This window comes from Coregonus lavaretus (assembly GCF_964263955.1).
Source record: "Coregonus lavaretus genome assembly, contig: HAP1_SCAFFOLD_595, whole genome shotgun sequence".
Lineage (NCBI taxonomy): Eukaryota > Metazoa > Chordata > Actinopteri > Salmoniformes > Salmonidae > Coregonus > Coregonus lavaretus.
In genome coordinates, this window is record NW_028157487.1 from 219,049 (window position 1) to 245,727 (window position 26,679).

A 26,679-nucleotide genomic window follows, 5' to 3' on the forward strand; every position below is an offset into this window, starting at 1 on the left:
CCTACAAACAAGCAATATTTCTGGCTCTCACAGACCTGTAACTTCTTCTTTAAGAGGCTCCTCTGTCCTCCACTTGTTACCTGTATTAATGGCACCTGTTTGAACTTGTTATCAGTATAAAAGACACCTGTCCACAACCTCAAACAGTCACACTCCAAACTCCACTATGGCCAAGACCAAAGAGCTGTCAAAGGACACCAGAAACAAAATTGTAGACCTGCACCAGGCTGGGAAGAATGAATCTGCAATAGGTAAGCAGCTTGGTTTGAAGAAATCAACTGTGGGAGCAATTATTAGGAAATGGAAGACATACAAGACCACTGATAATCTCCCTCGATCTGGGGCTCCACGCAAGATCTCACCCCGTGGGGTCAAAATGATCACAAGAACGGTGAGCAAAAATCCCAGAACCACACGGGGGGACCTAGTGAATGACCTGCAGAGAGCTGGGACCAAAGTAACAAAGCCTATCATCAGTAACACACTACGCCGCTTGGGACTCAAATCCTGCAGTGCCAGACGTGTCCCCCTGCTTAAGCCAGTACATGTCCAGGCCCGTCTGAAGTTTGCTAGAGTGCATTTGGATGATCCAGAAGAGGATTGGGAGAATGTCATATGGTCAGATGAAACCAAAATATAACTTTTTGGGAAAAACTCAACTCGTCGTGTTTGGAGGACAAAGAATGCTGAGTTGCATCCAAAGAACACCATACCTACTGTGAAGCATGGGGGTGGAAACATCATGCTTTGGGGCTGTTTTTCTGCAAAGGGACCAGGACGACTGATCCGTGTAAAGGAAAGAATGAATGGGGCCATGTATCTTGAGATTTTGAGTGAAAACCTCTTTCCATCAGCAAGGGCATTGAAGATGAAACGTGGCTGGGTCTTTCAGCATGACAATGATCCCAAACACACCGCCCGGGCAACGAAGGAGTGGCTTCGTAAGAAGCATTTCAAGGTCCTGGAGTGGCCTAGCCAGTCTCCAGATCTCAACCCCATAGAAAATCTTTGGAGGGAGTTGAAAGTCTGTGTTGCCCAGCGACAGCCCCAAAACATCACTGCTCTAGAGGAGATCTGCATGGAGGAATGGGCCAAAATACCAGCAACAGTGTGTGAAAACCTTGTGAAGACTTACAGAAAACGTTTGACCTGTGTCATTGCCAACAAAGGGTATATAACAAAGTATTGAGAAACTTTTGTTATTGACCAAATACTTATTTTCCACCATAATTTGCAAATAAATTCATTAAAAATTCTCATTTTGTCTGTCATAGTTGACGTGTACCTATGATGAAAATTACAGGCCTCTCTCATCTTTTTAAGTGGGAGAACTTGCACAATTGGTGGCTGACTAAATACTTTTTTTTCCCACTGTATAGTAATAGTCTGTGTGGAATATAATAGTGATAGATTGTGTACTGACACACACACACACACACACACACACACACACATGCGTCTGTCAGAAGAAAATAAATAACAATTTATAATCTATGATTATCTCATCCTGACCCAGGTGTTACCCTCCATCTCTAAATATAAACCCAGAGAATAACTTATTTCTTTGAGAGATGCAAATTGCAGATAGGTTTTCACCTATTTGCTGTGGTTTCTCCAACTCTCTTCATTGGAGTCTGTCTTTGTAAATCATGTGTTGCGTTCGAAATGGCACCCTATTCCCTATATAGTGCACTACTTTTCACCAGAGCCCTATATAAAGTAGTGCACTAAATAGGGAATAGGGTGCCATTTAATACATAGTCTGTCTCTGTGAGCCCTGAATGCCTCTGCTGATCCTACAGCTATTGTATGCAGTAATCATGTGCCTAAGAAGCAGATTTATACTGTTAGCACTGAGCCGGTGTGCCCAAGGAGGAAGTCCACTGTGTGCAGCTCACAATGCACTAGCATAAAAACATGAGCACATCTACTGCTGCAAAACTTCCCAGTAAAGCACTAAAAACAACTAAGCATTCCAGAAGAAAGGTGCTCAAAATAGCCCACGTTAACATATGTAGCTTAAGAAACAAGGTTCATGAAATCAATAATTTGCTAGTAACAGATGACATTCATATTCTGACTATCTCTGAAACTCACTTAGATAATACCTTTGATGATACAGTTGTAGCAATACAAGGTTATAACATTTACAGAAAAGATAGAAATACCAATGGTGGAGGTGTTGCTGTTTATATTCAGAACCACATTCCTGTGAAGATTAGAGAGGATCTCATGTTAAATACTGTTGAAGTAATATGGCTACAGGTTCATCTGCCTCACCTAAAGCCAATTCTGGTGGTAAGCTGCTATAGACCACCAAGTGCTAACAGTCAGTATCTGGACAACATGTGTGAAATGCTTGATAATGTATGTGATATCAATAGAGAGGTATATTTTCTGGGTGATTTAAATATTGACTGTCTTTCAACAGGCTGCCCAAGAGAAAGCTTCAAACTGTAACCAGTGCCTGCAAACTGGTTCAGGTAATCAGTCAACCTACCAGGGTAGTTACAAACAGTACAGGAATGAAATCATCAACATGTATGGATAATTTCACATTTTACATTTACATTTACATTTTAGTCATTTAGCAGATGCTCTTATCCAGAGTGACTTACAGTTAGTGAGTGCATACATTTTTCATACTAATCATATATTCACTAATGCTGCAGATATTTGTTTGAAAGCAGTATCCAAATCCATTGGCTGTAGTGATCACAATATAGTAGCAATATCTAGGAAAACCAAAGTTCTAAAGGCTGGGCCTAATATTGTGTATAAGAGGTCATACAAGAAGTTATGTAGTGATTCCTATGTTGTTGATGTAAAGAATATATGTTGGTCCATGGTGTGTAATGAGGAGCAAACAGACACTGCACTTGACACATTTATGAAATTGCTTATTCCAGTTACTAATAAGCATGCACCCATTAAGAAAATGACTGTAAAAACTGTTACATCCCTGTGGATTGAACAGGAATTGAAAAATGGTATGATTGATAGGGATGAGGCAAAAGGAATGGCAAATAAGTCTGGCTGCACAACCGATTGGCAAACGTATTGCAAATTGAGAAATCATGTGACTAAACTGAATAAAAAGAAGAAGAAACAACACTATGAAACAAGGAAAAATGACATAAAGAATGATATTAAAAAGCTTTGGAGCACCTTAAATGAAACTTTGGGAAAAAAAGGCAAACTCAGCTCGATCATTCATTGAATCAGATGGCTCATTCATCACAAAACCAACTGATATTGCCAACTACTTTAATAATTTTTTCATTGGCAAGATTAGCAAATGTAGGCATGACATGCCAGCAACGATTGCTGACACTACACATCCAAGTATATCTGACCAAATTATGAAAGACAAGCATTGTAATTTTGAATTCTGTAAAGTGAGTGTGGAAGAGGTGAAAAACCTATTGTTGTCTATTAACAATGACAAGCCACCGGGGTCTGACAACTTGGATGGAAAATTACTGAGGATAATAGCAGACGATATTGCCACTCCTATTTGCCATATGTTCAATTTAAGCCTACTAGAATGTGTGTGCCCCAAGGCTTGGAGGGAAGCAAAAGTCATTCCGCTACCTAAGAATAGTAAAGCCCCCTTTACTGGCTCAAATAGCCAACCAATTAGCCTGTTACCAACCCTTAGTAAACTATTGGAAAAAATTGTGTTTGACCAGATACAATGCTATTATACAGTAAACAAATTGACATCAAACTTTCAGCATGCTTATAGAGAAGGACATTCAACAAGCACAGCACTTACACAAATTACTGATGATTGGCTGAGAGAAATTGATGATAAAAAGATTGTGGGGGCTGGTTTGTTAGACTTCAGTGCGGCTTTTGACATTATCGATCATAGTCTGCTGCTGGAAAATCTTATGTGTTATGGCTTTACACCCCCTGCTATAATGTGGATAAAGAGTTACTTGTCTAACAGAACACAGAGAGTGTTCTTTAATGTAAGCCTCTCAAACTTAATCCAGATAGAATCAGGAATTCAACAGTAGCTAAGATGGGGCGAAGTATGTCCATAATTAAGTGCTGCTCTGCCTTCGCATCTCTGCATGTCTGGCAGACATATCAGTGTGGATGACGGATCACCACCTCAAGCTGAACCTCGGCAAGACGGAGCTGCTCTTACTCCCGGGGAAGGACTGCCCGTTCCATGATCTCGCCATCACGGTTGACAACTCCGTTGTGTCCTCCTCCCAGAGTGCAAAGAGCCTTGGCGTGACCGTGGACAACACCCTGTCGTTCTCGGCTAACATCAAGGCGGTGACCCGATCCTGTAGGTTCATGCTCTACAACATTCGGAGTGTACGACCCTGCCTTACACAGGAAGCGGCACAGGTCCTAATCCAGGCACTTGTCATCTCCCGTCTGGATTACTGCAACTCGCTGTTGGCTGGGCTCCCTGCAACTCATCCAGAATGCCGCAGCCCGTCTGGTGTTCAACCTTCCCAAGTTCTCTCACGTCACCCGCTCCTCCGCACACTCCACTGGCTTCCAGTTGAAGCTCGCATCTGCTACAAGACCATGGTGCTTGCCTACGGAGCTGCGAGGGGAACGGCACCTCCGTACCTTCAGGCTCTGATCAGTCCCTACACCCAAACGAGGGCATTGCGTTCATCCACCTCTGGCCTGCTGGTCCCCCTACATCTGCGGAAGCACAGTTCCCGCTCAGCCCAGTCAAAACTGTTCGCTGCTCTGGCACCCCAATGGTGGAACAAGCTCCCTCACGACGCCAGGACAGCGGAGTCACTCACCACCTTCCGGAGACACTTGAAACCCCACCTCTTTAAGGAATACCTGGGATAGGATAAAGTAATCCTTCTACCCCCCCCCCTTACCCCCTAAAAAAAAAAAAAAAACATATTGTAAAGTGGTTATCCCACTGGCTATAAGGTGAATGCATCAATTTGTAAGTCGCTCTCTATAAGAGCGTCTGCTAAATGACGTAAATGTAATGTAAATGTTAACAACACTATCAACAAGGCAGGTCCTACAAGCCCTAGTTTTGTCGCACCTAGACTACTGTTCAGTAGTGTGGTCAGGTACCACAAAGAGGAACTTGGGAAAATTGCAGTTGGCTCAGAACAGGGCAGCATGGCTGGCCCTTAAAAGTACACAGAGAGCTAACATTCATGACATGCATGACAGTCTCTCCTGGCTTAGAGTGGAAGAGAGATTGACTTCATCACTGCTTGTTTTTGTAAGAGGTGTTGACAAGCTGAATGTACCGAGCTGTCTGTTTGGAATACTGGCACACAGCTCGGACACCCATGCATACCCCACAAGACATGCCACCAGAGGTCTCTTCACAGTCCCCAAGTCCAGAACAGACTATGGGAGGCGCACAGTACTACATAGAGCCATGACTACATGGAACTCTATTCCACATCAGGTAACTGATGCAAGCAGTAGAATCAGATTTAAAAACAGGTAAAAATACACCTTATGGAACAACGGGGACTGTGAAGAGAAACACACAAAGGTATAGACACACGTATATCTAATCAAATCAAATTTGATCTGCCACATGCGCCGAATACAACAGGTGTAGACATTACCGTGAAATGCTTACTTAAAGCCCTTAACCAACAATGCATTTATTTTTTAATAAAAAAGTAAAATAAAACAACAACAACAAAAAAGTGTTGAGAAAAAAAGAGCAGAAGTAAAAAATTAAATAACAGTAGGGAGGCTATATACAGGGGGGTACCGGTGCAGAGTCAATGTGCGGGGGCACCGGCTAGTTGAGGTAGTTGAGGTAGTTGAGGTAATATGTACATGTGGGTAGAGTTAAAGTGACTATGCATAAATCATTAACAGAGTAGCAGCAGCATAAAAATATGAGGTGGGGGTGGGGGGGCAGTGCAAATAGTCTGGGTAGCCATGATTAGCTGTTCAGGAGTCTTATGGCTTGGGGATAGAAGCTGTTGAGAAGCCTTTTGGACCTAGACTTGGCGCTCCGGTACCGCTTGCCGTGCGGTAGCAGAGAGAACAGTCTATGACTAGGGTGGCTGGAGTCTTTGACAATTTTGAGGGCCTTCCTCTGACACCGCCTGGTATAGAGGTCCTGGATGGCAGGAAGCTTGGCCCCAGTGATGCCTTGCGGTCGGAGACCGAGCAGTTGCCATACCAGGCGGTGATGCAACCAGTCAGGATGCTCTCGATGGTGCAGCTGTATAACTTTTTGAGGATCTGAGGACCCATGCCAAATCTTTTCCGTTTCCTGAGGGGGAATAGGCTTTGTAGTGCCCTCTTCACGACTGTCTTGGTGTGTTTGGACCATGATAGTTCGTTGGTGATGTGGACACCAAGGAACTTGAAGCTCTCAACCTGTTCCACTACAGCCCCGTCGATGAGAATGGGGGCGTGCTCAAACCTCTTTTTTATCCTGTAGTCCACAATCATCTCCTTTGTCTTGGTCACATTGAGGGAGAGGTTGTTATCCTGGCACCACACGGCCAGGTCTCTGACCTACTCCCTATAGGCTGTCTCATCGTTGTCAGTGATCAGGCCTACCACTGTTGTGTCGTCTGCAAACTTAATGAGGGTGTTGGAGTCGTGCCTGGCCATGCAGTCATGGGTGAACAGGGAATACAGGAGGGGACTGAGCATGCACCCCTGAGGGGCCCCCGTGTTGAGGATCAGCGTGGCAGATGTGTTGTTACCTACCCTTACCACCTGGGGGCGGCCCGTCAGGAAGTCCAGGATCCAGTTGCAGAGGGTGGTGTTTAGTCCCAGGATCCTTACCTTAGTGATGAGCTTTGAGGGCACTATGGTGTTGAACACTGAGCTGTAGTCAATGAATAGCATTCTCACGTAGGTGTTCCTCTTGTCCAGGTGGGAAAGGGCAGTGTGGAGTGCAATAGAGATTGCATCATCTGTGGATCTGTTGGGGCGGTATGCAAATTTGAGTGGGTCTAGGGTTTCTGGGATAATGGTGTTGATGTGAGCCATGACCAGCCTTTCAAAGCACTTCATGGCTACAGATGTCAGTGCTACGGGTCGGTAGTCATTTAGGCAGGTTATCTTAGTGTCCTTGGGCACGGGGACTATGGTGGTCTGCTTGAAACATGTTGGTATTCAATCTTAGTCCTGTATTGACTCTTTGCCTGTTTGATGGTTCGTCGGAGGGCATAGCGGGATTTCTTATAAGCGTCCGGGTTAAAGTCCCGCTCCTTGAAAGCGGCAGCTCTACCCTTTAGCTCAGTGCGGATGTTGCCTGTAATCCATGGCTTCTGGTTGGGGTATGTACGTACGGACACTGTGGGGACGACGTCATCGATGCACTTATTGATGAAGCCAGTGACTGATGTGGTGTACTCCTCAATGCTATCTGAAGAATCCCGGAACATGTTCCAGTCTGTGCTAGCAAAACAGTCCTGTAGCTTAGCATCTGCGTCATCTGACCACTTTTTTATTAACCGAGTCACTGGTGCTTCCTGCTTTAATTTTTGCTTATAAGCAGGAATCAGGAGGATAGAGTTATGGTCAGATTTGCCAAATGGAGGGCGAGGGAGAGCTTTGTATGCGTCTCTGTGTATGGAGTAAAGGTGGTCTAGAGTTTTTTTCCCTCTGGTTGCACATTTAACATGCTGGTAGAAATGAGGTAGATTGGATTTAAGTTTCCCTGCATTAAAGTCCCCGGCCACTAGGAGCGCTTTCTCTGGATGAGCGTTTTCCTGTTTACTTATGGCCTTATACAGCTCGTTGAGTGCAATCTTAATGCCAGCATTGGTTTGTGGTGGTAAATAGACAGCTATGAAAAATATAGATTAAAACTCTATTGGTAAATAGTGTGGTCTACAGCTTATCATAAGATACTCTACCTCAGGCGAGCAAAACCTAGAGACTTCCTTAGTATTTGGTTTTGTGCACCAGCTGTTGTTTACACAGACCACCACCCTTGTCTTACCAGAGTCAGCCGTTCTATGCTGCCGATGTAGCATATATCCCGTCAGCTGTATGTTGTCCATGTCATCGTTCAGCCACGACTCGGTGAAACATAAGATATTACAGTTTTTAATGTCCCGTTGGTAGGATAACCGTAATCGTAGGTCATCTAATTTATTTTCAAATGATTGAACATTGGCTAATAGGATTGATGGAGAAGGCAGTTTACTCGCTCGCCGTCGGATCCTTACAAGGCACCCCGACCTACGTCCACGATATCTCTGTCTCTTTCTCCTGCGAATGACAGGGATTTGGGCCTTGTTGGGTGTCTGTAGGATATCCTTCGCGTCCGACTCGTTGAAGAAAAAATATTCGTCCAATACGAGGTGAGTAATCGCTGTCCTGATATCCAGAAGCTCTTTTTGGTTATAAGAGATGATGGCAGAAACATTATGTACAGAATAAATTACAAATAATGTGAAAAAACACACAATAGTACAATCAGTTAGAGGCTGTAAAACGGCAGCCATCTTCTCCGGCGCCATCTCAGCACACATTGTGATATTGTTGTATGTTGGTATTAAACATTTTGTATTGTAGATAGGTAGTGCTGTAATAATGTTTTATGATGTACTGTTTTATATTTTGTTTTATATGTAATGTAAGTGTTTTAATATGTTTGGACCCCAGGAAGAGTAGCTGCTGCCTTGGCAGCAGCTAATGGGGATCCCTAATAAATACAAATACAAATACAAAATGTTTCTGCTGTTATCCTTGGCACTGTGTTCATATCCAGGCCTCTGCTCTGAAAGATCTGGTGCCTCTGTCAGAAACTCAATACGTCTCATTAACATACTCCCACTACAATAGCCAAAGCAGCTGAGGGGACAAGAAGGTAAACCAACACTATATTACATTGGCATCATGCCAGGCCCACTATAATTTGATTAATTAACAAGTAAATAGCTTGTAACAACTATGTAACTACATGCAGTTGTGGAGAAGTAGTGTTTGTGTGTGGGTCTGTGGGTGGGTCTTTGTCTGAGACCTAATCTCTGGTGGACAGATTCTCGTGGAAAGGCGAGAATCTGTCAAGGCTAACGTAGAATTATGTGATTATGAGCAGCAGTAGTTCATGGTTTTGGGTTTTCGTGATTTATTATTTTGACGAATCAGGATTGGGCAAAGGCGGTGCTTAAGCTGGTGCTGTGATTTTCAAGCCCGTGATAAACATTTTCCACTAGATTCCACAGCCACAAAGTCAAAATTGGCTATATCGTAAAAATTAATCAAAACAATAATGTGCTATTTGGCCATGATAAACACGGGTGAAATTAGTGGAAGGGAAAGGTTTGGCTGAGAGTTTCCATTTGCAAGGGAGGACACTTCACTTCCTTCTTTTGCACAAAGGAAATCACAATTGTTAACGGCATTCCCCTCAGAAGTAAAACAGGAAATGACAAACCTTCGCAAGAGAATTTTAACTCTGGGTTAACAAGATTATCTGAAACCTGAAGACTTGTGTTAGCTCCATAAAATAATGTCTAGACTTTAGCTCAGTTGGATAACATATTCTTGGTCACCTGGATTGCACAGCTTTGATACCTAGGAGGTTGTGTGTGTGTGTGTATGTGTGTGTGTGCACGTCTGTGTGTACTACTCACTCTCTGGTCTTGTGGAAGTTGCATCTCATCAGTGGTATCTTGATGACCTGGTCCCTGACCCCAACATACAGCTCACTGCTGCTGTGAAGGATCAGGAGGCTTCTGATTGGCTGTCTCCTCCTGGGCGGGAACAACTCAATCTCATCCAATAGACAGCTGCCCATGGACTGGTTCAGAGGAGACAGGACCTTACGGATGGTACCATAATCTGGAGGGAGAGGAGGAGGAGGTAGATTAAAAAAATGTATTAAATATGTATTAAATAAAGTATTCTTATTTTTCAAAGGGAGTGGATGAGGGAGAGGAAGAGTAACCATTGACTCCATATTTGGCAAAGTTGCAACATCCCCAATTAACTACAGTAGCTTACTCCCTCGGGAAAAGTACACTACATGACCAAAAGTATGTGGAAATCTGCTCGTCGAACATCTCATTCCAAAATCATGGGTATTAATATGGAGTTGGTCCTCCCTTTGCTGCTATAACAGCCTCCACTCTTCTGGGAAGGCTTTCCACTACACGTTGGAACATTGCTGCGGGGACTTGCTTCCATTCAGCCACAAGAGCATTAGTGTGGTTGGACACTGATGTTCGGCGATTAGGCCTGGCTCGCAGTCGGCATTCCAATTCATCCCAAAGGTGTTCGGTGGGGTTAAGGTCAGGGCTCTGTGCAGGCCAGTGAAGTTCTTCCACACCGATCGACAAAACATTTCTGTATGGACCTCGCTTTGTTCATGGGGGCATTGTCATGCTGAAACAGGAAAGGGCCTTCCCCAAACTGTTGCCACAAAGTTGGAAGCACAGAATCGTCTAGAATGTCATTGTATGCTGTAGCGTTAAGATTTCCCTTCACTGGAACTAAGGGGCCTAGCTCGAACAATGAAAAACAGCCCCAGACCATTATTCCTCCCCCAACAAACTTGACAGTTGGAACTATGCATTCGGGCAGGTAGCGTTCTCCTGGCATCCGCCAAACCCAGATCCGTCCGTCGGACTGCCAGATGGTGAAGCGTGATTCATCACTCCAGAGAACTAATTTCCACTTCTCCAGAGTCCAATGGCGGTGAGCTTTACACCACTCCAGCCGACACTTGGCATTGCGTATGGTGATATTAGGTTTATGTGCGGCTGCTCGGCCATGGAAACCCATTTAATGAAGCTCCCGACGAACAGTTATTGTGCTGATGTTGCTTCCATAGGCAGTTTGGAACTCGGTAGTGAGTGTTGCAACCGAGGATAGGAGATTTTTACAAGCTTCAGCACTCGCCGGTCCTGTTCTGTGAGCTTGTGTGGCTTATCACTTCGCGGCTGAGTCGTTGCTCCTAGACGTTTCCACTTCACAATAACAGCACTTACAGTTGACCGGGGCAGCTCTAGCAGGGCAGAAATATGTCAAACTGACTTGTTGGAAAGGTGGCATCCTATGATGGTGCCACGTTGAAAGTCACTGAGCTCTTCAGTAAGGCCATTCTACTGTCAATGTTTGTCTATGGAGATTGCATGGCTATGTGCTCGATTTTATACACCTGTCAGCAACGGGTGTGACTGAAATAGCCAAATCCACAAATCTTAAGTGTTTTCAGACATGCTAAACTCTGCCATCATAGGATGTCTTGATTTACAGATTAGATCAGCATTTAACAGATGACCTCTGTGTTCCAATACTGTAATATGTCATGCAGAGTGCCTCCATTCAATTCCATTTATTCCTGGCAAGGATAGGAACATCCCATATGATTGCATAAGAGACAGAATTTGGAGGCAACTCAAGCAAACATCGTCAATTATACATGTATTCCCTGTGGGGAGGGGAATGTAATTAGATCTAAGAAAGTTGAATTCCTATTCCCAAACACACAGCTTCAAGGTGGTAAAATACAAAAGTACAGTCCTGCCCCGAAGTAGAGTTTTTCACTGCGGCAGCAATGGATGTTTTATTGATCTGGAGGGAAACCGATATCCGAGATACTCAGAAATTGATGACTACACTTGACTAAAAGCCACATGCAAAGAAATGTGGGAAATAGTTTGGATCAACATGCTACAACAGTGTTAGCGTTCATGGCTAGATCCTGCCTAAAAACAGTTTGTTTTGTCTATTTTATACAAAGAGGAATTAAAGAGGCTTTGTGTGGTTTACAATGCCAAAAGTTGGAAAAACACTGTACGACACTACCTAGTCGTTTGGCCCTCTAGTAAAACTATAAGGTACTAGAGAAAGGTCCCAATCAGCGCAGTGCACTAGAGCGCTAATAGCCAGTGATTAGCTATGTATGCTAGCGGTTGCTAATGGCCCTGGCACTGGTTCAGATGTTTTCATTAGGGTCTGGTTAGCGTCCAGAAACCCGTCTGCTCTGTGTGAACCCACAGCTCTCATTCTAAAGCCACATTGATCACACAGACACACTCACGCATGTATAAACACACATCCACACACAATGAGAGTGGAGATACACACATCCACACACAATGAGAGTGGAGATACACACACTCACTCACTCACTCACTCACTCAATCATTCACGCACATTCGAACACACAAACACAATGGGAGCAATGTTTTGTTAGCAGGACCGGCAGATAGACAGAAAAGCCCCAAGGCTAGTGATGCAGAACAGGTGGAGGAGGGATCCAGAAATAACAGGGGCACAGAATGAGACAGAGCATGGCTGTATAAGCCAGCAGTGTAAGAGGGGGTTAAGCCTTCCTGTCCTCTGTCTGGTTGCTGTGTTACATACTTCCTGTCCTCTGTCTGATTGATGTGTTACATACTTCCTGTCCTCTGTCTGGTTGATGTGTTACATACTTCCCGTCCTCTGTCTGGTTGATGTGTTACACACTTCCTGTCCTCTGTCTGGTTGATGTGTTACATACTTCCTGTCCTCTGTCTGGTTGATGTGTTACATACTTCCCGTCCTCTGTCTGATTGATGTGTTACACACTTCCTGTCCTCTGTCTGGTTGATGTGTTACATACTTCCTGTCCTCTGTCTGGTTGATGTGTTACATACTTCCCGTCCTCTGTCTGGTTGATGTGTTACATACTTCCTGTCCTCTGTCTGGTTGATGTGTTACATACTTCCTGTCCTCTGTCTGGTTGATGTGTTATACACTGTACCTGTGTGTTTCTCATTACCACCATGCTTCCCCTTAACAGGCGACTGGTTGTAATTTCATGGTGTTTACCATCTCTCAGTGAGGGATTGAGTGTGTGGAAAAGGATGGTGTGTGTGTGTGGGGGGGAGGGGGTGAATGTGTGTGAGTCTGTGCACGGGATGTGTGTGTGTGTGTGTGTGTGTGTGTGTGTGTGTGTGTGTGTGTGTGTGTGTGTGTGTGTGTGTGCTGCTGCATATGGAGGACACATGGTGGTTCATTGCGATCCCATTAATGTCAGCTGAATGAAAGCTTTGATGTCACCTCAGAGCTACACATTTAATGCCTTCATTCACCTTCCTGAACCACTCCACCATGTGCAGAGTCAAAAGGCTAGGAATCAGATAAACACACACACACAAACACACACACACAGTCCAACTTTACCTGTGGCCAGGTAGATGATATGGAACAGCATGTCTTTGCCCTGCACCACGTCCACAGCTACGTGGGAGAAGCGGATGTTGTCCTCCATGAAGTAAGGGACAGGCTGGACTGGCTGAACCACCTCATTCATCAGTAGGAACTTCTGGGCATCCTGCAGGTTCCTCTCTGTCAGATTCACGTAGGAGCCGTAGTCTATGGTACCACACTGGGGGGAGGAAGAGAGGAACAAAGATAATTTATTTGTGCTTCCCATGACTGTGGTTTTGTATTTTAATGTAATATATATATATATACACACTACCGTTCAAAAGTTTGCGGTCACTTAGAATTTTCCTTGTTTTCGAAAGTAAAGCATTTTTTTTGTCTATTAAAATAACATCAAATTGATCAGAAATACAGTGTAGACATTGTTAATGGCTATTGTAGCTGGAAACAGCAGATTTTTTATGGAATACCTACATAGGCGTACAGAGGCCCATGATCAGCAACCATCAGTCATGTGTTCCAATGTATTTATTTTTCCTTTATTTAACTAGGCAAGTCAGTTAAGAACAAATTCTTATTTACAATGATGGCCTACACCGGCCAAACCCGGACGACACTGGGCCAATTGTGCGCCACCCTATGGGACTCCCAATCACGGCCGGTTGTGATACAGTCTGGAATCGAACCAGGGGGTCTGTAGTGACGCCTCAAGCGCTGAGATGCAGTGCCTTAGACCGCTGCGCCACTCGGGAGCCCAATGGCATGTTGTGTTTGCTAATCCAAGTTTATAATTTGAAAAGGCTAATTGATCATTAGAAAACCCTTTTGCAATTATGTTAGCACAGCTGAAAACTGTTGTGCTGATTAAATAAGCAATAAAACGGGCCTTCTTGAGACTAGTTGAGTATCTGGAACATCAGCAATTGTGGGTTCGATTACAGGCTCAAAATGGCCAGAAACAAATAACTTTCTTCTGAAACTCGTCAGTCTATTCTTGTTCTGAGAAATGAAGGCTATTTCATGCGAGAAATTGCAAAGAAACTGAAGATCTCGTACAACGCTGTGTACTACTCCCTTCACAGAACAGCGCAAACTGGCTCTAACCAGAATAGAAAGAGGAGTGGGAGGCCCCGGTGCACAACTGAGCAAGAGGACAAATACATTAGTGTCTAGTTTGAGAAACAGATGCCTCACAGGTCCTCAACTGGCAGCTTCATTAAATATCTCAGACTGGCCAATAAAAATAAAAGATTAAGATGGGCAGTCTGAGATAAGTGCTTTTTCTTTGCAACTCTGCCTAGAAGGTCAGCATCCCGGAGTCGCCTCTTCACTGTTGATGTTTAAACGGGTGTTTTGTGGGTACTATTTAATGAAGCTGCCAGTTGAGGACCTGTGAGGCGTCTGTTTCTCAAACTACACACTCTAATGTATTTGTCCTCTTGCTCAGTTGTGCACCGGGGCCTCCCACTCCTCTTTTTATTCTGGTTAGAGCCAGTTTGCGCTGTTCTGTGAAGGGAGTAGTACACAGCGTTGTCCGAGATCTTCACTTTCTTTGCAATTTCTCGCATGGAATTGCCTTCATTTCTCATCATTTGGGTTCCTGGATCCTTTCACAGCATTATAAGGCTGCGTTGAGACAATGACTTAGCAATGACCCAAGCCCAGTTTAGCTAATCCCTACCATTGTGACGCAGAGTTGCCAAAATGCTTCAGCAAATGTACATTACAGGGGCGTCAGTAGACACAATATAAGTAACCTAATGTATGTCCCTCTAACTGCCCTGAATGCATCTGCTGATCCTACAGCTATTGTATGCAGTAATTGTGTGCCTAAGAACCAGATTTATACTGTTAGCACTGAGCCGGTGTTCCCGAGGATGAAGGCCACTGTGTGCAGCTCACCCTGCACTAACATAAAGAACATGACCACATCTACTGCTGCTAAGCTTCCCAGTAAAACTATTAAAATAAGTAAGCATGTATGCGGATGACTCAACACTATACACATCAGCTGCTACAGCAACTGAAATAACAGCAACACTTAATAAAGAGTTGCACTTAGTTTCGGAATGGGTGGCAAGGAATAAGTTAGTCCTAAATATTTCCAAAACTAAAAGCATTGTATTTGGGTCAAATCATTCACTAAACCCTAAACCTCAACTACATCTCGTAACGAATAATGTGGAAATTTAGCAAGTTGAGGTGACTAAACTGCTTGGAGTAACCCTGGATTGTAAACTGTCATGGTCAAAGCATATTGATACAACAGTAGCTAAGATGGGGAGAAGTATGTCCATAATTAAGTGCTGCTCTGCCTTCTTAACAACACTGTCAACAAGGCAGGTCCTACAGGCGCTAGTTTTGTCGCACCTAGACTACTGTTCAGCTGTGTGGTCAGGTGCCACAAGGAGGGACTTAGGAAATTTACAGTTGGCTCAGAACAGGGCAGCACGGCTGGCCCTTAAAAGTACACGGAGAGCTAACATTAATGACATGCATGTTAGTCTCTCCTGGCTTAGAGTGGAAGAGAGATTGACTTCATCACTGCTTGTTTTTTTAAGAGGTGTAGACAAGCTGAATGTACCGAGCTGTCTGTTTGGAATGCTGGCACACAGCTCGGACACCCATGCATACCCCACGAGACATGCCACCAGAGGTCTCTTCACAGTTCCCAAGTCCAGAACAGACTACGGGAAACGCACAGTACTACATAGAGCCATGACTACATGGAACTCTATTCCACATCATGTAACTCAGTCAAGCAGTAAAATCAGATTCAAAAAAACGATAAAACTACACTTTATGGAACAGCGCGGACTGTGAAGAGACACACACCCACACACAGGCACACACACAGCATTCGCAAACACATGCTAACACACGCACTCTACACACACACATTTGCTGTATTATTGATTTTGTATTGTAAATATGTTATGGTAGAGTAGTGTGTAGTAAGGTGTTGTGTTATGTATTGTTTTATTGTACGTAAATTGTGGTTGGACCCCAGGAAGAGTAGCTGCTGCCTTGGCAGCCGCTAATGGGGATCCGTAATAAATCCAAATACAAATACAAATACCATCTTTAAAGGGATAGTTTACTCAGACTAAAACTAACATGATTTTCCACCTACCTTGGCTGTAGTTGATTCAAGAAGTCAGTTTTGGGATATTTAGTTTCCTTTTGACACCTAATAGCCATCCTTTGTGACTCATTTCAGGAAACTAGGCGTATGTCGCACATCACTACTTCACAGGAGAGGCATTTGAACGTACATTTTCTTTTACATCAAAATGCGTTTTTTGGCAGAAATGCCTTCTGGAACATGTGAACTTTCATGTGACTTAATAACAAACTTGTATGCCATCTGTAAATACGAATAAAATGTACTGTTAGCACTCTCAGTAACACTTAACATTAAACTGTTCTTGTTCCTGTGTATTTTATTAGCATATTGTTACATAATAATTTTGTAATTGCATTTTAATTGCAAAGAAATGAGCTGAGAGTTTTTTGTAACCACTGTACACATGTAGTCACGAATAGTGACTAAATAAACTATATTTGACTACCTTGAATATTTGAAAATGAACTACAAAATACAACTATTTTCTACCCAGGTCTGGTACTAACTGTATGGTTTATAGTATAGTGAGATATGCATGTAAAATGTATTATAACAACCATTGGGAAATCATCAATAAGAGTTTTGTGCAAAACCCATCAATTTCTCTGACAATAAGTTAAACGATGAATATATTTTACATTTAACAGTGAGAGATGACGCTCTGCACTCAGACACACTGACCCCAGCCTGATGGTATATTAACTGTTAATACACAGCAACATGATTCACCATGATCTATGACTGCTGGATCAATATATACAGTTTAAGAGAAGAGGGAGATATTTCTCTAGACAGATAGATCATTAACTATTCAATCAATGGCCAGGGTGTGTGTGAGTAATGATTTCACATGAAGGAGTGGAAAGATCCATGTTGGTGAGTGTGTATTTGTGTATGTGTGTGTGAGTCTCTTTCTCTGTGTGTGTGTGAGTGTGTGTGTGTGTGTGTGGGGGGGGGATAGATATACGGGCAGGCCATTTTACATCAATGCAGGGCTGCCATAAATCCAAAGCTCGTAAATCGAATCCTCCAACATTGACAAATACTTGATGAAGATGTCACCGCAACCTAGATAAAGTGTGCTGCGCTCCAACAGTGAAATGTGTGCTTGTGTGTGTGTGTGTGTGTGTGCGCACATTTATGTGTGTGTATGTGTGCACGCGTGTGTGTGTGTGTATCAAATGGTGCAGCTCAGAGCAATTCCCCCTGAGCCTGGAAAAGGCTGGTTTACACACACACACACACACACTTTGTCCTCTCTAACATGGCCCTGTGCAGACCTACACAGCCACAGTGGGCAAGGCTTTGGTAAGATACTACAAACCAGAGGAAATTGGTTTCCATGCAGGCAATTTCTCCTAGCCTCAAGTGTAAACTGACTGGAATCTGGGTATGTGTGTGTGTTTCTTCATGTGCAAATATGTGTGTCTATCAAGCGTAAAACTCGCTGACCAAGTCCACCTTAGGCTTTTGGTTACATGAGTGATATGGAACATGTGTGTCCAGCCGGCCGTGTCTGTAGTCGTGTGTGTGTCCCCCACTGGCTCCCCCAACCCCCTGAGAAAATTAAATCACATTCAGACTGCTGTGTGTAGATTAGCCTGTATGCCATCTGCTAAGCCTGCTAGCCCTTAGAGCTACTATCCCTTCCAGTCATACACCATTCTCTCTGTGTGATAACTAAAAAAGCACAGAGCTTTAAAGCTTCCAAATCCTCCCTCTGTTCCAAAGCCCTATGGGGTCAAGCCACAGGAAGTAGGGGTACTGAGGGTGCTGCAGCATCCCTTGAAAAAATTGAAGAACAAAAAAATATTAATAAAAATAAAATGTTTTTTTCTCACAAACGTAGTGCACTGGGCCGTTAATACACTGAACAAAAATATAAATGCAACATGTAAAGTGTTGCTCCTATGTTTCGTGAGTTGAAATAAAATATCCCCGACATTTTCCACATGCACAAAAAGCTTATTTTTTGATCAAATGTTGTCCGTTAGTGAGCATTTCTCCTTTGTCAAGATAATCCATCCATCTGAAAAGTGTGGCATATCAAGAAGCTGATTAAACAGAATGATCATTACACAGGTGCACCTTGTACTGGGGACAGTAAAAGGCCACTCTAAAATGTGCAGTTTTGTCACACAACACAATGCCACAGATGTCTCAAGTTTTGAGGGAGCATGCAATTGGCATGCTGACTGCAGGAATGTCCACTATAGAGCTGTTGCCAGAGAATGTAATGTTCATTTTAAAGAATTTGGCAGTACGTCCAACTGGCCTTACAACCGCAGACCATGTGTAACCACGCCAGCCCAGGACCTCCACATACGGCTTTTTCACCTGCGGGATTGTCTTAGACCAGCCACCCGGACAGCTGATGAAACTGTACAACTGAAGAATTTCTGCACAAACTGTCAGAAACCGTCTCAGGGAAGCTCATCTGCGTGCTCGTCTTGACCTGACTGCAGTTCGGCGTCGTAACTGACTTCAGTGGGCAAATGCTCACCTTTGATAACCACTGGCACGCTGGAGAAGTGTGCTCTTCATGGATGAATCTTGATTTCAACTGTACCGGGCAGATGGCAGACTGTGTGTATGGCATCATGTGGGTGAGCGGTTTGCTGATGTCAGCGTTGTGAACAGAGTGCCCCATGGTGGCGGTGGGGTTATAGTATGGACAGGCATAATCTACGGACAACAAACACAATTGCATTTTATGAATGGCAATTTGAATGCACAGAGATAGCGTGACGAGATCCTGAGGCCCATTGTCGTGCCATTCATCCGCCATCATCACCTCATGTTTCAGCATGATAATGCACGGCCCCATGTTGCAAGGATCTGTACACAATTCCTGGAAGCTGAAAATGTCCCAGTTCTTCCATGGCCTGCATACTCAGCAGACATGTCACCCATTGAGCATGTTTGGGATGCTCTGGATCGACATGTACGACAGCGCGTTCCAGTTCATAACACGAGGTCATCATTATTAACAGATTTGTGAGGAGATTGAGAGAGAGAGAGAGAGAGAGAGAGAGAGAGAGAGAGAGAGAGAGAGAGAGAGAGAGAGAGAGAGAGAGAGAGAGAGAGAGAGAGAGAGAGAGAGAGAGAGAGAGAGAGAGAGAACAAATTAATGAGAGGAGGGAGTGTACATGGACTCTGGGGCTTGCTCATCAGCCCTACACACACACACACACACACACACACACACACACACACGCACACAAACAAACACACTCACAAACACAAATGCATAACCACCCATACACATAACCACATGAACTCACACACTTTGTGTTGTATGTGATTATGTTTGTGTGTGTTGGTTAATTGGACAGAGTTGTTGAGGTGATAAAAGCTCTCAGAATAACCAGGTGAAAGCCTGAGTCCATGACGGCTAGATGTCCACCAGAGCTAACTGTCCATGGGAAACAGACACAGGCACGGTCGTCCATCTCCATCTCAGATGTAAGATCTTAATTTGATCACTCTTTTGTTGCTGAGAATATTCCTGCACAGCAGGAAATGTAAACTTAGTGTATTTGAGTTTTAAAAAGGCTTCTAAAGTTTGTAATTTCCAATTAAAGAATTCAGACTTAATTTGCTCTAACAAAAAATGAATCAACCCCTTCAGAAATGTCCATTAATTATAATCCACATAATAATTCACATTTTCTGTTGATGCAGGATTATTTTCCTGCTGTAGCAAACTGGCTCAAATGAAGATCCTATATCTGTAAGGCACTGACCTAAGTCATACATCTGTCTTGTCATACTATAGTAACTATTAGCCAGATTTGTCATATTCAAAAGGTCATATTCAACTTTAAAAACAGATCTCTCCCAAACCATTTCCCAATCTGATCCTGTGCCTTGCTTAACCCTGATAGAACAACTACCTAGCTGAGCTCATGGCTCAAGGCCTTGTGTCTACTATAGGGATAGAAGATTTCCCTGTGAGCTGAGTCGGCGACCATATTGGAGTTCCTTACCTGAAAGTCAGGGTTAGGGTTGGGGTAGGTGTATATTTACCTGGAAGTCAAGGTTAAGGCCGGTGTATACTTGGTCTAATGACATGTCTGTAGACAATTAGAATGTGACAAGTGTCGCTGGTCAAAACAACATTTAATTTATACTCTGGTGGAACGTCTGTAGACCATCGCTGCAACTGTCGGTTTCCTTGTTGCACAGACATGAAAAAAAGTTAATGTCTCTGCGACTGTCACAATGTCCATTGTCGTGGTTACTGGGCTGCTACAGCAACAAGACCAAATCCATCTGTGACAAGACAGTGCAGTAGTTCTAAAATCCTCAGATAGAATGACCTACTTTTACTTAGTCACAACCACAAGCTACTTTCTGTAAACTCGCCATCATTACCTTGTAATTAATGATGTTGTTGTGGTGGGTTTATTTTCCTGTAATAATTAATAAAAAGTAGCTAAAGTTAAGTCATTGTCAGCTAACAAGCTAGTAACGAACCAAAACATTGTTTAGAAAGTTGCTGTTAGTTGCCTTGCTTGTGTAACAGTGTTGCTTCCGTCCCTCTCCTCGCCCCTACCTGGGCTTGAACCAGGGACCCTCTGCACACATCAACAACAGTCACCCTCGAAGCACCGTTACCTGTCGCTCCACAAAAGCCGCGGCCCTTGCAGAGCAAGGGAAAAAACTACTTCAAGGTCTCAGAGCGAGTGACGTCACCGATTGAAATGCTACTAGCGCGCGCCGCTAACTAGCTAGCCATTTCACACCGGTTACACTCACCCCCCTTTGACCTCCTCCTTTTTCCGCAGCAACCAGTGATCCGGGTCACGGCACCAATGTAACAGTGTTGCTTCCGTCCCTCTCCTCTCCCCTACCTGGGCTTGAACCAGGGACCCTCTGCACACATCGACAACAGTCACCCTCGAAGCACCGTTATCTGTCGCTCCACAAAAGCCGCGGCCCTTGCAGAGCAAGGGAAACAACTACTTCAAGGTCTCAGAGCGAGTGAAGTCACCGATTGAAATGCTACTAGCGCGCACCGCTAACTAGCTAGCCATTTCACACCGGTTACACTTGCTAGGTTGACATTTACTTAATTCATTTTTAAATGGATGGGTTTATTGGTGTTCAAATAGAGCAAGTATGCTATTTGGAGCACCGGGCTGCTGATGCCATGCATAGGCTGTCGTTTTGTGTTTATACTTTTTCATAACGAAGACGATAAGTTTGATGTCGGATGATAATAGAATGTTCATGATGTCACTGCGACAACTGTCTACAGAGATGTCGATCGACCAAGGTAGGTGAGTATTTACCTGGAAGTCAGGGTTAGGGTTAGGGTAGGGTAGCCAGGCGGAGCGAGAGTTCTCCTGATACTTGAAGGGACCTCCAAACACCTGGGTGATGGCACTGAGGTTGAAGGCACACACTGCAGACGCTGCTATGCTGTTCCTGAAGGGGGAAGAGAGGGATAGCGATATTCACACCCCTTTACTTTTTCCACATTTTGTTGTATTACGAAGTGGGATTAAAATGTTTTAATTGTAATTTTTTGTCAACTATCTATACAAAATACTCTGTAATGTCAAAGTGGAATTTTTTTCTTCTAACATTTGTAAAGAAAATCCTGAAAAATAAAACAAGAATATATCTTGATTAGATAAGTGTTCAACACCCTAAGTCAATACATGTTAGAATCACCTTTGGCAGTGATTACAGCTGAGTCTTTCTGGGTAAGACTCTAAGAGCTTTGCACACCTGGATTGTACAATATTTGCCCATTATTCTTTTAGAAATTCTTCAAGCTCTGTCAAATTGGTTGTTGATCATTGCTAGACAACCATTTTCAGGTCTTGCCAGAGATTTTCAAGCAGATTTAAGTCAAAACTGTAACTCTGAGACTCAGGTACTTTCACTGTCTTCTTGGTAACAACTCCACTGTAGATTTGGCCTTGTGTTTTAGGTTATTGTCCTGCTGAAAGGTGAATTCATCTTCCAGTGTCTGGTGGAAAGCAGACTGAACCAGGTTTTCCTTTAGGATTTTGCCTGTGCTTAGCTCCATTCTGTTTTTTTTAATCCTGAAAAACTCCCCAGTCCATAACGATTACAAGCATACACATAACATGATGCAGCCTCCACTATGCTTGAAAATATGGAGAGTGGTACTCAGTAATGTGTTGTATTGGATTTGCCCCAAACATAACACTGTGTAGTCAGGATAAAAAGTTAATTGCTTTGCCACATTTTTTGCAGTACTACTTTAGTGCCTTCTTGCAAACAGGACAATTTTTTAAAATATATTTATATTCTGTACAGGCTTCCTTCTTTTCACTCTGTCAATTAGGTTAGTATTGTGGAGTAACTGCAATGTTGTTGATCCATCCTCAGTTTTATCCTATCACAGCCATTCAACTCCGTAACTGTTTTAAAGTCACAATTGGCCTCATGGTGAAATCCCTGAGCGGTTTCCTTCCTCTCCGGCAACTGATTTAGGAAGGATGCAGGTATCTTTGTAGTGAGTAGGTGTATTGATACACCATCCAAAGTGTAATTAATAACAGCTCCATGTTCAAAGGGATATTAAATGTCTGCTTTTTATTTTATTTGACCCATCTACCAATAGGTGCCCTTCTTTGCGAGGCATTGGAAAACCTCCCTGGTCTTTGTGGTTGAATCTGTGTTTGAAATTCACTGCTCGACTGAGGGACCTTACAGATGAATTGTATGTGTGGGGTACAGAGATGAGGTAGTCATTCAAAAATCATGTTAAACACTAAAATTGCACACAGAGTGAGTCAATGCAACTTATTATGTGACTTGTTATGACATTTTTACTCCTGAACTTATTTAGGCTTGCCATAACAAAGGGGTGGAATACTTATTGACTCAAGATTCAAAAAACATATTCCACTTTACATTATAGGGTATTGTGTGTAGGCCAGAATGTGGAAACAGTCAAAGAGTGTGAATACTTTCTGAAGGCACTTGCGAAAGTATTCAACCCCCTTGGCATTTTTCCTATTTTGTTGCCTTACAACCTGGAATTAAAATATATTTTGGGGGGGTTTGTATCATTTGATTTACACAACATGCCTACCACTTTGAAGATGCAAAATATATTTTATTGTGAAACAAACAAGAAATAAAACAAAAAAACTGAAAACTTGAGCGTGCATAACTATTCACCCCCCCAAAGTCAATACTTTGTAGAGCCACCTTTTGCAGCAATTACAGCTGCAAGTCTCTTGTGGTCTATAAGCTTGGCACATCTAGCCACTGGGATTTTTGCCCATTCTTCAAGGCAAAACTGCTCCAGCTCCTTCGAGTTGGATTGGTTCTGCTGGTGTACAGCAATCTTTAAGTCATACCACAGATTCTCAATTGGATTGAGGTCTGGCCTTTGACTAGGCCATTCCAAGACATTTAAATGTGTCCCCTTAAACCACTCGAGTGTTGCTTTAGCAGTATGCTTAGGGTCATTGTCCTGCTGGAAGGTAAACCTCCATCCCAGTCTCAAATCTCTGGAAGACTGGAACAGGTTTCCCCTCAAGTATTTCCCTTCATTTAGCGCCATCCATCATTCCTTCAATTATGACCAGTTTACCAGTCCTTGCCAATGAAAAACATCCCCACAGCATGATGCTGCCACCACCATGCTTCACTGTGGGGATGGTGTTCTCGGGGTGATGAGAGGTGTTGGGTTTGCGCCAGACATAGCGTGTTCCTTGATGGCCAAAAAGCTCAATTTAGTCTCATCTTCCATATGTTTGGGGAGTCTCCCACATGCCTTTTGGCGAACACCAAACGTGTTTGCTTATTTCTTTCTTTAAGCAATGGCTTTTTTCTGGCCACTCTTCCGTAAAGCCCAGCTCTGTGGAGTGTACGGCTTAAAGTGGTCCTATGGACAGATACTCCAATCTCCACTGTGGAGCTTTGCAGCTCCTTCAGGGTTATCTTTGGTCTCTTTGTTGCCTCTCTGATTAATGCCCTCCTTGCCTGGTCTGTGAGTTTTGGTGGGCGGCCCTCTCTTGGCATGTTTGTTGTGGTGCCATATTCTTTCCATTTTTTAATAATGGATTTAATGGTGCTCCGTGGGATGTTCAAAGTTTCAGATATTGTTTTATAACCCAACCCTGACTTTGTCCCTGACCTGTTTGGAGAGCTCCTTGGTCTTCATGGTGCCGCTTGCTTGGTGGTGCCCCTTGCTTAGTGTTGTTGCAGACTAACTGATTATGTGACTTCTGAAGGTAATTGGTTGCACCAGATCTTATTTAGGGGCTTCATACCAAAGGGGGTGAATACATATGCACGCGCCATTTTTCCGTTATTTATTGTTTAGAAAATTTTGAAACAAGTTATTTTTTTCATTTCACTTCACCAATTTGGACTGTTTTGTGTATGTCCATACATGAAATCCAAATAAAAATCCATTTAAATTACAGGTTGTAATGCAACAAAATAGGAAAAACGCGAAGGGGGATGAATACTTTTGCAAGGCACTGTATATGGCTAGCATTGTGTCTGCTGACTGTTAATGTCCAGTCTGTGTTTTTGTCCTCTAAATACACATCTGTCCCTACCAGTTAGTGTCTATAACACAGACTCAGATACTACTGTGAGTGATGGTGTAAGGTGACTATAAATTTAACACCGGGCTTCAATTAAGATGTTCTGCCTCTGTGGCTAAGTGTATGGATCGGGCCTGACGGATAGCTTTCACTTTTCAAACTGTCACTTTCCACAAGAGCATGTCTCTTCTAAGATGTGAGAAAATAGAATATGAGAGAAATTAGTATAAAGTCCAACTGTGAAACTGAACGTGTGTGAATGATGATAGTATGTATAATATGACTGTTCATTTTAAGATGTGCCTGAAGTATACTTCAGTGTTTTGGCAACTTCAAGGTTTATCGACCATTAAAAACTGGGTAGTTCGAGCCCTGAATGCTGATTGGCTGACCATGGGTATGACAAAACATTTATTTTTACTGCTCTAATTACGTTGGTAACCAGTTTATAATAGCAATAAGGCACCTTTGGGGTTTGTGATATATGGCCAATATACTCTGCGTTGCGTCGTGCTTAAGAACAGCCCTTAGCCGTGGTATATTGGCCATATACCACTCCCCCTCGGGCCTTATTGCTTTTAATAATACAATCACTAGGCAGAATATACCCTCTGTGTGTGTATGTGTGTGCGTGTATAGTATGCGTCTCACACTTACACATTAGTAGTGAAGATCCCATAGAGCAGTTCTAACTCTGGCAGGTAGAACGTCCCCTGTAGTTCATTATAGTTGAAAGGTATCTCCCCCGGTCGAGAGCAGTTCAACCGCGCCTTCATGAATGTAGTCCAGGTGTCCTCCAATAGGAAGCGGCCCCCAATGTCGTTCTTACAGACCCGGGCGGCGCGCGAGAACACGGTCCGACCGCAGTCGTGTTCCACCGCGTTCTCTCGGAAGAAGAAGTAGGTGAAGTTCCCGATGTCGTAGGAGGAGACAAAATTAGGTTCTGTTGAAGGAGGAGACTAAGTTAGGTTGTATTGAAGGAGGAGACTAAGTTAGGTTCTGTTGAAGGAGGAGACTAAGTTAGGTTCTGTTGAAGGAGGAGACTAAGTTAGGTTCTGTTGAAGGAGGAGACTAAGTTAGGTTCTGTTGAAGGAGGAGATAAAGTTAGGTTCTATTGAAGGAGGCAGAGGGCAAGAGAGAGAGAAAACAGAGTAAGCAAGATATGGAGATGAGGGGAGGATTTGGCAGAGATCAAAGAGAGCGATGGAGAGAGAAAATGAGGATGAGAGGGGACATGTAGTGAGTGAGAGAGAGAGACAGCGAGAGAGAGAGAGAGAGAGAGAGAGAGAGAGAGAGAGAGAGAGAGAGAGAGAGAGAGAGAGAGAGAGAGAGAGAGAGAGAGAGAGAGAGAGAGAGAGAGAGAGAAAGAAAGAAAGAAAGAAAGAAAGAAAGAAAGAAAGAAAGAAAGAAAGAAAGAAAGAAAGAAAGTAAGAAAGAAAGAAAGAAAGAAAGAAAGAAAGAAAGAAAGAAAGAAAGAAAGTGAGATGAAAAGAGAGACACAGAGAGAGGTACAGTGCATTCAGACCCGTTTACTTTTTCCAAATTTTGTAATGTTACAGCCTTATTCTAAAATTGATTAAATTGTTTTTTTCCCTCATCAATCTACACACTACCCCATAATGACAAAGCAAAAACAGGTCACTCTACCATAAAGGCTTAATTGTTGGAGTGCTGAAGAGATGGTTGTCCTTCTGGAAGGTTCTCCCATCTCCACAGAGGAACTCTGGAGCTCTGTCAGAGTGACCATCGGGTTCTTGGTCACTTCCCTGACCAAGGCCCTTCTCCCCCGATTGCTCAGTTTGGCCGGGTGGCCAGCTCTAGGAAGATTCTTGGTGGTTCCAAACTTCTTCCATTTAAGAAGGATGGAGGCCATTGTGTTCTTGGGGACCTTCAATG

The 26,679-nt window shown here is 43.4% G+C and overlaps 1 protein-coding gene across 1 annotated transcript in view; it reads right to left on the reverse strand.

Annotated features, from left to right (window-relative positions):
• Nucleotides 1-26,679, reverse strand: part of LOC311125377 (semaphorin-5A-like) — a gene marked incomplete at its 5' end in the record, with an annotated part of 140,808 nt that overhangs the window by 66,997 nt on the left and 47,132 nt on the right. Inside the window, 4 exons of the mRNA XM_084199423.1 lie at nucleotides 9,585-9,792; nucleotides 13,123-13,327; nucleotides 21,532-21,667; nucleotides 25,441-25,726. Coding sequence (XP_084055549.1) covers nucleotides 9,585-9,792; nucleotides 13,123-13,327; nucleotides 21,532-21,667; nucleotides 25,441-25,726 — 835 coding nt within the window. The remainder of the gene's footprint in view (nucleotides 1-9,584; nucleotides 9,793-13,122; nucleotides 13,328-21,531; nucleotides 21,668-25,440; nucleotides 25,727-26,679) is intronic.